Source organism: Nasonia vitripennis, chromosome 4, assembly GCF_009193385.2.
Source record: "Nasonia vitripennis strain AsymCx chromosome 4, Nvit_psr_1.1, whole genome shotgun sequence".
Lineage (NCBI taxonomy): Eukaryota > Metazoa > Arthropoda > Insecta > Hymenoptera > Pteromalidae > Nasonia > Nasonia vitripennis.
In genome coordinates this window covers 13,533,184-13,545,850 of record NC_045760.1, presented here as the reverse complement: position 1 = coordinate 13,545,850, position 12,667 = coordinate 13,533,184, and the positions used below count along the sequence as shown (strand labels likewise).

The following is a 12,667-nucleotide window of genomic DNA, read 5'->3' as shown; positions in this document are numbered from 1 at the left end:
TTGGTCGAAGCACGTTAAAAATGTATTTTTACTGCATAAATTAGTTATAAAAGCACCTTCATTACGACACAGTTGACTTTACAAGCCTTGTCAAAGGCTCGAAACTATTTCCGATTCGAGCAACGAAAAAATAAACCCGCTATACTAACGAATGCGCGTCTCGCCAATTAAACGCCAGGCTCTCCTTTCCGCAAGCTCGCAAAAGTTACAGCTCGAGCCACTGAAAAATTAGAAAATTTACATCGCGCGGAACTATTTTCAAATGGATCTCGAGCGCGCGCTGCAAAATGGGTCGTTAGCGCGCTCGTTTGCCTCTCTCGCAACGATGCATTACGCTTTACTTGGCTTTCTCGAGCTTTTTCTTTTTTTTTCTAGGACGAGCGAGCTTTTTTTGCCAGGGCTCTCAGAGTAAACGCGCTGCATTTGTGGGTTGATGCTGGTGCTAGACTCCTCGCGAAATGTTTAGCTTCTAATTGGATTTCTTTTTCTGAGTGCGCTTGTTGGATGTGTTTAAACGTGGTGTATGGGACAAGACTACATTAAGGTTCAAAAATAAACTGTGAAATCATTATTGATCAGATATTATGACTTTATTGAAATCTCCTAACGATCAGGTCCTGGTGTGACCTTCTCTCACAAGTTGTCGCCGAGAACTGACGCTCTACTCATTAAACGCCGCCGAAAACTCGGGTCCGCTAAAACAAAAGCGCTTTTCCGAGGACAGCCGAAGGGACTCGAAGCAGTGCGCGCGCTCCTCTATATTTATAGCTATACACACGCAGTCATGTGCCCACGCGAACGCCTCCCACCACTCGACTCTCTGGTCTGGCAGTTACAGATCGGCCCTTTAGCCTCTCCGCACTGAAAGTGACCCTCAAAATCCGCGGAGTAAAACTCCTAGAGGGGGTCGTGGCAGGCTAGGAATGATTATAAAATCACTCCTAACCATATTGGCCTGAAGCCACGAATCGCCTTGTCGATTCGCGCATATGAGAGCCAAATGACGGAGAAACATTCGCTAAAACTATTAATAGGTAGAATATATTATTGATAAAGAACAAATACGTCGCATCCGCTCCTACCCCTAGCAGCCCTCGGTTACGTCCGGAACACGTGGAATTTTCATCAATGTTTGGATTTGAAAGAATTCGAAGCGAAACAGTTCTACGACAACTATAATTAGTGACTGATTTAAAAAATTTAGATCAAGAATTTGAATAATTTCAGGATAAACAAAATCCACAGTGTGTCAACACAAACAATAGGAGAAAATAAGTACTGTACATCGAGGAAACCGACGCCGAGTGCTATTATTCGGGCTAATCCAAGCGAAATCGTCCGTGCAAAGCGATATAAATGACCCTCGGAAAATTCACTTATCCATGCATAGAACGTATAGCGAAACGGCTGGACTTGCGCGCATTCCGCGAATCCGTAAACTCTTGCGCGCATGAATCTGCACAGCAGAGGGACGCCAAGTGTTTTCGAAAGTTTGTCAAGCGTGTAGATTTTCGCGAGAGATAGAAAGTCAGCGAAGCGGCCCGTAATCAGCCTAATGCAGGTAAATACCTACACGAATCTCTACGAGTGTTTGCTTTCTACTATATAGGCAGCGTTTCAACGGACTGGAAAACGACAGACGCGTTGCTGTGTGCAGCGCAGAGCTGTTGCTGATGTGCGAGGACGGCTTTCGGCTGTTGATGCTGTTTCCCTGCGGATTGTTCTGTTTTTAGCCCGTTCGTAACTCGGCACTGCAGCTATTTCTACACATAGTTCTCATGCGATTCTATGAAATGGGGATTGCAGATATAACGAGCTATTCGCATAGTTGTATGCTAAGATGAATTATCGATTTCGATTAAATTTAAAAATCCATAAAGTATAGACTATAACTGTTTGTAAAGTGTGTAACAAAGGCTCATCTAATACATTAAACTCATCCGCGTAATCGATCATATCCCGTAGTACTCCCATAACAAAATCAAATTTCCCGGAACGATCGAGTCATCCCCGAGTAAATAGCTCATCACCCAGCCTCCGCCAACTCAAAACTTTGCCGTATCTCGCGTCTCTGCAAAATGCACAGACCTCCATACATGCATGCGCTGGTCATAAAGGTTGCAGTGTGCAGTTCTCTTACCTTTGAGATGCTCCGGCGTGTCGGCCGCTCCGGCTCGCATAATGTCGCTCAGGTAATGCTCCAGTGTTCGCATGCTATCCAGCGGTGAATTTCCATTTGCCGTCATCCGCTCCTGTAAATAAAATACGAGGGGCACTTAACCTTTTCAGTTTGTTAACAAGCCGAAACATCGCGCTGCACGCTCTCGTCTGTTCACGCGTTATTATTGTATAATAAGGTTTATGATTATAGAGAGCGGCTGCATTGTCTTCATTATTATAATAAGCTATATGCTTGCGCGACGTTAATTTATGCTGCAGCTGAATCGCGTGTTGTGCGCGATGTGTGATAGGAAATAAATTAATGCATAAATTATGCTAATGCCTCGGTATTGAATAAAGATTTTGTGATCGTGGATATTACGAAGTTTGGTTGTGCTTCGGCTATGCATTTTTTGCTATTTGCAGGACGGGTATTCATCTCAGAGCGTTATTCACACTCTAGTATTCACTTTTGGAGGTAAACAAATATATCCAAATGTTCGAATTCAGTCGCGCGGAGACTTCGGCCAGCGAAAGGGCCCTTCGTAAAAAAGAACTCTCAAAACTATAAACTCCGAAACTCGAGGACGCGCATCTTAGTCGCGAGAAGTGCCATTCCGTGAGGGTCAACAAAGCGGAATCCCTGTCATCGACCCCGTCGTCCTGTCTGCCTCCCTATATACACAGAAAACGTAAGACCTCTTCTCACGCAGAAAAGAACTGCCCATCCAGAGACGCTCGGAAAGCGCAGGAAGGAGGGGGGGGGGGTACACGCGCAGAGATGCTTTCAGCTCGCAGACCGGACTCTATTGTCCTTAATCGAAATGAGCCCTCTTTTCGAGAAGACGACAAGGCTTTTTCCCTCGCAGGACGGCGTCTCCGGCGCCGCTGCAGCAGAAAAGTGAAAAGCTGCGCTCGGCAATAGAGGAACGAAATTATTCACGAAGGATGAAATGCCGGGTAGCCCATCCGCGGAGGAGGAGAGGAAGGTGATTAACCCTTAAGGGGAACGGGCTGAGATTATTTTTCTTCCGTAGGTTTTTTCCTCCCTTTCTTTTTGTTTCTGGCCACTATAGCTGCGTTTTTTTAATTGGAGATGGGATTAAGACGGCGGCGGAGCAGGCAATTCATTTCGTGGGAGACGGCTACTACAATTATGGTCGTAGGTTTATTTTTCAAGCGGGCATTTTAATGAAACGTATAGGCCCGACAGAGATAAAACTGACTATTTTATACCATGAGAGCGTGTTAAAATCAAAGATTAACGAATACTCGATAACCGCTGATCCTCCCATCCCGTTGAAATCCCGCAAGACGAGATTGGGATCCTGGCAAAGTCCAAGAAGCTTCCGAGAAAGTCAGTGTCTCTCTCTCTCTCTCTCTCTCTCACTCTCTCTCTCTCTCTCTCTCTCTCTCTCTCTCTCACGGTTCTGTCTGAGGTGTCCCTTTGACGAAACGACGTAGACAAAAAGGCAAGAAAACTGCAAAAGGCTGGGGAAAAGAGACAACGACGAGTCAGGAAGCCCCGGAGAAAAGGAATGCCATAATAGACCACTTGCGCTGTTAATGCGAGGTGCAGAGAGAGAAAGCGAGACGTTCAAAAGTCGTCGCGGTCTTCAGCGTACGACGAAAAAGTTAGACGCCGTCAAAGAGGAAGACGACTGGATCATCTTCATCTTCTTATTCTTCATCGTCGTCAAGTTCTTTGGTGAGAAGGCGGAGATAAAAATCGAGATCCGATCGGTAAGACGTCTCGGCGTCTCTTCATGAATATGCCGAGGTTTGGATTCTCAAGTTTGCGGCTGGTTAAGGCTTGACTCTCTGATTAAGCACTCTCCAAAAAGAAATCGTCATAGTATTACGAAAAAGGTTCTGAATCTGTTCATCTTATCATAGTGATCCACACGGAAAACCTGCGAATTTTAGAACCCAAGCCGGAAGCAGGCGAGAGGCACGGAATAAATCAAGCTTTGATTGACACCCAACGAAACCGCAGACCCGAGCTAAATATATATCTCACCCGCGCGCGCGTGCACTGACCTGCAAGGCGAAAGAAAAGGAAATCCACAAATATCCTTCCACATCCGTGGCATTGACCAATTGAGAAAAACGGCCGTTCTAACGGAAAATAACGGCAGGTCGTCGCGGCCGTTTTGTTGGTGAAAAAATCGTCGAACGGTCGACGCGAACAAATGTCCCCGCACTTATTTCAGCCATTTTTTCTGCTTTTCTTCGACTGCGTGCGTTTGCGTCGTCTCGATCCGCTGCGTGTTCCTGCTTACTCGCTCTCGACCTTTATTCCTCTCGAAAGCGCGCATGAAAAGGACCGTCAATGCTCGCTGTGATTGATCGACATTTTACATTGGGGCGTTTTTTCCTTTTATCAAAAATAGGGAGAATTAATGGATTTTTATTGCTGCCGTGATCCGTTGTTGCGTTTTTTATGGTAAATAAACGAAGATACCGTCGATTCTCGAAGTGAGAAGGCAAATGAATTTTTTTACTCGGCGCTTTGTTTCAATAAAAGGCTCCTGACGATAACAGAGTCTGTCCCCCAAATTAGAATCTCGAAGCAAAACCCATAAGTCCTCATTAACACTGAACGTTATACCGAAAGAAGACGCGGCAGAAAGCCATTGTGCCTGAACTTCACGACACCTCGGTCTCCCCCTTTGAAAAAAAAGAAAGAAGCCAAAAGACCTCCAACTAACTGGACGAAACATCCCGAGGAACGAGTGAAGAAAAGTACGTGGAGCCAAATGTAGATTAACTAGGGAATACGAACGAAATACCGACAGAGACAACGACGACGACTGTCGGGATTAAGAAGCGACAAGTAGAAACGGCTGCGCTGCGCTCAGACGCCAGTCGCCAGTGGTGAAGGTGCGCGTACAGTCAGACGTTGGATGAAGACGAGTTGTGTGGCGCCACAGCGATTAATAATGCGGCAGCCTGGGATTATACGTATATACGTTTTATCCGCGAGATGAGGATTTCAAACGGAGAGAATGATACTGGTGAAGGAATGTGGGTTTGCTGTGGTATTTGTGGCAGTAGAATGGATTTGATGTTCTCGATTCCTAAAACAAGTTATAATATGTCTTTTTCGAAACTATGTGAGTCACTGTTCCAATCGATATCGACCCATCAACCAGGGCCCAGAAACGATAGCACAATAGGATCTTCTCGCGTCATTCTCTCTCTTGAAAAAAAGATGGCCGGATATTGTGAAGCCTTTTGAAACTCGATTTGATTAGTTATGGCTAGACATCCGGTTAAATGGCGCCAAAATTTAAAATGTTTTAATGTTTAGTATGGTTTAAGTTTAATATTTTGATTTGAGTATATTATTCAGTTAATTTTTGTACGACTGTGATTAATAATATGATATTGTTTAGTTTATATGAATTATTATAGTTTATTTTGTATTATATTAATATTTTATAACCTCAAAAACTAGAATTTTTCGTAATCTGCTTTGTTTTCTATTTGAGAAAGAACATCAATTAAATACAGATGAGTATTTAATTTTGAAGTATTCGTTAGAGTTCTGGATACTTACTAAATATTATAATAAAAAGACCTCGTGCAGTAAAAAGAAGCGCGCTGGATTTTGCTAACAAAGATAAAAATGCAGAATCGCCGTCAATTCCATAAAATCGAAAAAAAACTGACCACTGAGCAGAAAGAGAGAAGGGGGGAAAAATTCGCTAAAAGGGAATGTAACTAACGCGAAGGGGAGCCCGCAATACGGCACTCTACGACCCTGCGCACACAGTTTCTACTCGGAATAATCGTCGGGAGGCCCGAGGTGCACTCACCCACACACGCACATCACGTCCGCGCGCAGAGCCCCACCCCTCCTCTCATAACCGAACTGCATAGCTCACACGCACACGGAGCACGGCATCACGCGCGGGCTAAAATCAATATTGAGAGAGCAGAAAGGGCGTCGACAGCGACGCTCTCCTCCCCACCACGTCAGCCAAGCTCCACCCCTTTCGATCCCCCACTGTTACTTCCTCACCCCTTCGCTTGCCGTACGCTGCCTGTAGTAGCGTACGCTCTTTCTCGTATTATTTTTGTGAATAAATCCAAGTCGAGCCGAAAATAAATCTCAGGGAAACGCGAATTTACACTGCGACACTAACGAAATAGCCGGAGAAGGTGCGTGCGTTTTACATGTTTTTCCGCTCTTTCTTCGGGCTCGCTTTCGGGAAGGAGGTTCTTTACAGGTTAATGGACTGTGTGTATGCGTATACGGAGGAGGGTTGAAGGAAATTTACTCTTCTTCCTCGCTGCTTTTCGGCTTTCTCTCCTCTTACCCGGGTTTGCTTGGGAGAGTAAGTAGCAGCCCTTTGCTGGCCGATACATCACCCGGAGTACGGACTCTGATAACCGCTAAGTGCACGCGCACGCTGTTAAGTATATAGGAACTCCGTTAAAAGGATAAGGCGGTACGAGATGGAAGTTTCGTAAAAATTGTTACGCTCGATAAACGTAGCAAAATCCGACAGGAGCTCTCACGGAAAAGAGTGTCTAATTGGAAATACCAGGGAGATACGTTCCCTACGATTTTTCCCACTAACTAGACAGTAAAATTCAAACTCGAAACAATGAATGCAGGAGCCAGGTCGCGGAATCCTGAGCGGCAGCCCCGCGGCGATTTTAATTGACGTTCCTTGCCTCGCTTCTGGATTCGTAACATTTTCTTCTCCCGAAGAGGAAGAGAGCGAGAGAAAAAAAGCGAGAAACAAAGTGCGAAAAGCACAAGGTGCGGAGGAGTGGGGGAACGGAACTCGCCGTTCTCGATTGGTCATTTCCCCTCACGCGCGCGCTCCCATTGGTGCTCGCCCCTCCACTGCCGACTGCGCCAGTTTTCCTGGGAGACCCCCACCTCGGAGCTCCTTTCATGAATGTGCACCGCTGCTGCACCTCGAAATTGGGCGACCCGGAGGACCTACTCGTGCGCCACGGGAAAACAAGAGGAGCTGCAGGGCTGTAGATCGAAAACGATGGTGCCCTGTGGAAATTGATTCGAGGGGAACGGCGAATATGAGACTCGCGTGCTCTTTAATGGGCGCGAGATAACGCTGCTGGAAAATAGGCGTTTATATGCGTTTACTTCTAGTTCAATTTTTCAAAAGTGCATTGGCACAATAATTCACTTTGATCCTGTTCGAATTCGAAGTTAAGATTATTATTTTAGATCATAACTTTTTATCTGCCAAACGTCAAAACTTATCGATGCAATTTCAGCGAAACTAAACTTTTTTTCGAAAACCCTTCTGCATTTTCTTTCGAGAATCAGATACGTCAACTGTCGAAAATCTTTCAAAGCCACTCGATTTCAGAGACGATCCATCCTTCGAGTTGTGTCGACCAGATGAGGAACAACAATCAATAAAGAAGGAGAAGAAGAAATGAAGAAAAGAGGAGGACACACACACGCGGCACATAGAAGTGCATCGGAACATCAAGAATTGCGGGTCCGAAGCGTTTGACCCACTTTCGAGTTATACGTTGCGCCCCGCGCGCTCGTAAAAAGCAATAGCTCCAGCAGCACAGCTACTGCTCTTCATCCCTGTTTCCCTCCCTTCTCCGCCACTTCCATCCCCTTTCGCTCGCATATACTGATTCTCGCGCTGCCTCTCTCTCTCTCTCTCTCTCTCTCTCTCTCTCTCTCTCTCTCTCTCTCTCGGTTAAGCGAAATTATAGGTTCTTCATTCATGCGCTTTTGTTTACGCTCTCCGTAATGAAATGAGGGGCTATCGTGTGTAGCGATATACTCGTGTCTGTGCACACGTGTGCTCGACGAAATGAATCTTTGCTCATTAACGATTCGTTGCTTGAATTTACAGCACTTTTTTGGCTCGCTGATGTTTGCGCAGTTCTTTAATCCGGTTAGTGCTTGCTTAGAGCTTGATTAATTTAATCTCGTGATCGGCTGATCGACTAATTCAGCTAATTGTGAAAACACGTATGAAAGTGCAATTTTTGTTGTTGAAAAATCATTTTACATTTGCATATTACATCGTGCATCGAGAAATTTCAAATTCATAAAGATTATTCTCCGGTCAATTATCGGCGCCATCTCATCGCTCAAAGTCTCGCCATCCGCGCGCGTTGACCTGACGCGATTGCCACGCGCGAATCAAATTACCGCGTGTATATACCTACGCGCGCGCAGCACGGAAACTGCAGCCGGATGTAATTGTCGCGCGAGGCACTGGCAACGCGGCAGCCTCCATTTACCGCGGACAAGAGAGGGAATCATTAGCGAGAACCTTCTCATCCCACGCGACTATTTCACATTTTCAAATAACGCGCAGGAAGCCGAGCTCGAAGTTTTGACAGGTGACGATTGGTTTTCGGTACTTTGGGGCGCGTTTTGAGACTGAAGTGTGAAAAGCTCGAGTTATAGTTTTTTTCTTACTCGTTTTATATATAGGTATGCCGAAGGATCGAGCCATATTTCATTTGAACTACGAGGTGTCATATTTTTATTTTCTAGAGAAAAGGACATGATTAATTGTGCTTTCGTAGTGGCGAAAATAGTGTACAGCGGTAACATACCGTATATAATTCTAAATGTCATAAATTTCTGTCGCGCGCGATGCAGCGACGGTTATTAAATCTTCGAGCCGCATATACTCTTTCAACCACCTTGTTTATCCATGTTTTCCGAGTCAAGGGTTGACAAAGACATAATTTTACTTTTACACTTTCGGTTCGGTAAACTGAATTTTCATCCCAAAGTGCAAGCACACATGCGCCCGCACATCCCCGTCAAATGGTCCGAGACGACGGGAGCGTCGCGCAAAAGCTGAGTCTGAATGCATGCCTAACTGCCTACGATTCTCTCGCAAAGTAATTACCCGGCCTGCTCTCAGCAAGCGTTCGTTCTCCCGCTCATCACCTCCCGCGAGCTGTACACGCGAATATAACGCATATAAAAGCCGGCTCATTCATACAGCCGACGACGCAAGGTAAAGAAGCTGCTGTTGCTGCTGCGCAAAAATGGATAGCTTAGAGAGAAAAGAAGAAACTCTCTTCTCTCGCGAGAAAAAGGAGGAGTAGCATTTTCATCTCACGAGGAAATCCATTTCAAAAAGAGTTAGCTCGCGCATTAAATCACCGGCTCGTCCGGCTACGAAAGAGACGTAACAAAGGTATGTGTGTATGCTAAAAAATTGCGGAAGCGGATAGAGAGAAATGGCGCGGTTAGACCAGAGAAAAATGCGCAAGAGAAAAAAAAGAGGTAACGCGCGCGCGAGAAGAGAGACGTATAGCTATATGTATGTGTGTGTGTATATATATATATATATATATATATATATATATATATATATATATATATATATATAGAGAGAGAGAGAGAGAGAGAGAGAGAGAGGTGTATAGTATATATACGATTGATATAGTTTTCTGTTAAATATGGACGGGTGGTGGGCAGTGGCTTTCTGAAATATAAGACTGAAATATAAGAGTCTTTGATAATCAGACTTTTCGCTTTTTTTCTACTGTTTTATAAGACTGTAACTCTATATGAGGTTCAGTCGATGCACAAAAAAACTTGTTTTGGACAATGCGAAGCGTAGCTGTATGCATGTTTTTTTTTTGCAAAAAACGATAATAATCGTGAAAACTCGTCTACCCAAGAACAATAAGTGCCAGTGTGGGAGGAAAATTTTTTCAGCACACTTACGCATGATAAATATGAAAGAGTAACATGCAGGAAACAGCGCGTTCGCGAACACGTACAAAAACTCGGTGCGCGCGCACCACGGAAAATGAATAAGAAAGCAGAGCGCGAGAAAGATGAAAACAAATAAGTCTTTCTCTAATGTTTCTGTTTCGCGCGCGTCTAGACCAGAACAGTGAGAAAATGCGGAAGGCCGTCGACTGTGGTGTAGCGAAAAATTTGGGAAAATCTTAACAAGAGACTTTCCTCACACTGTACATGTTTGTAGTATGTGTAATTTTTTTAAACTCATTCGTGGATTACTTTGAATCGAATAAAATCATTTTCGGTGTAAAAACTGATAGCGTTTGTTTGTAAACTCTTTAAATACAAGAGTTTCTAAAAGCCCTGCAAAATTCAGAAATAAAAGCTTCAAAAATGAGAAGAAAAGCAGAGGCGCCAGACAGAAAGACATCGTAAATGCATCGCGTCGAAAATCATGAAATCGCATTGCAGCTCTGTTACGTGCATTTACGCGAAACCGCTGCACACCTCTTTTAAAAACAAAAACTTATATGGTTTCAAAAAATTGTTCTCACAGCAAAGCTCTCCTTTATTCGATGAACCCTGAGAGTCTTACGCAGCCGCATTGAAACTCAAAAATAAATAGGCAATTGAAAAAGGCAAAAGAGAGGGGGAGAGAGAAGGGGGTGAGCGAAGGAAGCCGACTCATTTCGATCAATTATGAGCGAGGTGCGGCTGCACGGCAACGAACCAGACTGAATTTCCAGTGTGGTGTTGCTGGCGTTGGCTGCAGTAGCGTCGCCGGCGACACCCCCATCGATTTTTCCGGCGAGTTTCCCTCGTCGTCGTTTTCCCCTCTCGCACGAGAACGAGGGAGTCGAGTACGCGCGCGTGTGCTTTTCCTCGCGTGCGCACGCCAACTTTTCGAGACTCGCTCGTCACGCGCTCGAGGAAAATATTTTTTGAGCTATTGCGAGATACTGATATTTTGTTTGTACTTCGTGACCTTTTCGGGTATTTTAAAATGAATTCAACGTTGAAAATATTCAATTTTCATAAAGAGACAGCTGCCAATTTCTCAAAATAAGTATATAATATCCGACGCACCGCACAATCCATCAGCCTAGCAACTAATCACTCTTTCCTAACCAATTCCACGTGAAAAACCATTCTCTTCAATTTTCAATCTAAAAATCGATAGCTTGCGAGCTCTTCGTTCCCGTACACAAAAAGCCCGCTCTTAGAGTCATCTGTTTCGATCGTTCGATATATCGGCGATAAAAAGAGGAAAAAAAGAGTCCCTAGTTCCACCTCTAGACGCGAACCAAAGTACGTCTGCGAAGTTTTTTAATCAATCACGATAACTGCGCGAATGCAGCCACCCCCCCCCCCCTCGCGGCGCTTTTTTTCCACGCGAACGCGCGCCCTGCGAAAAGTCTATTATTAGTCGGCGAACGACACGTCCTCGCACTCCGTGTATTTTTGATCACGAGAATTTTCGCGCTCCGAGCGAGGATCTCTCGCTTTTTGAGTTTCCGGAGCGCGATGCGCGTACCGACGTGTAATTTTCAACTCCCAAGCGCGTTTACGTTGCCGTATAAACTTTATACTGTCGGCGAAAAAAGAGTACACGTGTATTACGGAGCGTAAAAGCCGAGTATCACACGCGTGTATATAGCATACAGCCGTACGTACCTCTTCTTGGAGTATATAAGCGCTTTATTCCATGCTCTGAGAAACAAGTATAGTATCTGTGTATTGTGACGTAAACCCTTGAGGATGTACATACGATGAACATGTTTTATTCATACATCTCGGAAAACAGTATACCTATATATATATTACGCGTCCTATAAACCCGTATTTTTTAAAAGCGCTCTTTTTGCATCTTACATAGTAGCAGATGCAAAAAGTGTTTTAAATTAATTAGAGCTACTCGTTTGCTCTAAGCGCTACAGCCGTTAGTATGCCTCGTATATTTTGTTTTCTATAACTTTGTACTTTTACACTCAAGCGCGATAATATAGGACTCGTATAGACGCATGTACAGTAAAGCGAACGCCAAAGTTCGATGATCATTCAAACCATAACAAAGTATCAAAACTGTCGTAAAAAGCTCCGGCGAAGTAAGTAATAAAACTCCCCGGGTGCGAGCTTCAAATCCGAGAGACTGTGCAAATCCATGATTCCCAGCACTGCAAAGTTCGGGAAAATAAAGAACAAGAGCGGACCAGAGGACAGGAGGATGTGCCGAAGAAAAGGCCAAAGAAAGAGGAGGAGGAGAAAGAGGAACGCGAACGATGAAGGCAAGCGCTTTCAGCTAAAGGAATAGAGGAGGAAAGTAGGTCACCCCATTGGAGGACAGCGGCAGCAGCGAGGGGCTGGTTCGTTATACTATATACTGCAGAAGCTGAGAAACATGGAGGGACAGCGAAAAAAGCGCTGGCGACCGGGAAAGATCGTGTTCTGCGTGCATAATCGGCGCAGTGAGCGCAATTTTTATATCAAAGTTATACAATTTTGCTCCGCGCTCGCGAACGTGAATCGAATTCGAAATTTTCTCTGAGAAACTGTCTCGCTTGGCGAGAGGGATCTGCGTAAAACTCCGCCAAATCGATGAAATCTAATTGCACGATAAAAAACCAGGAATATACAGCAATCAATCTTCATAAAGAATAAGTATATAGTCGAGAAAGGAGAAAATCAATATCCTGCGCATGGGATATAGTAGTTGAGTGCACGAAAGGAGGCAGTAGAAAGCGCCGGGTAGTGACAGACCGACGAGTGATATACATTAAG

General features: G+C 44.7%; 1 protein-coding gene across 8 annotated transcripts in view; it reads right to left on the bottom strand.

Moving 5' to 3' along the window:
* LOC100119636 (cytoplasmic polyadenylation element-binding protein 2) overlaps nucleotides 1-12,667 on the bottom strand; it is a 155,599-nt gene that overhangs the window by 120,445 nt on the left and 22,487 nt on the right. For all 8 annotated transcript variants that reach the window (XM_031929012.2, XM_016988726.3, XM_016988724.3 and 5 more), the window contains one exon: nucleotides 2,141-2,252. In XM_031929012.2, the coding sequence (XP_031784872.1) occupies nucleotides 2,141-2,252 (112 nt within the window). The remainder of the gene's footprint in view (nucleotides 1-2,140; nucleotides 2,253-12,667) is intronic.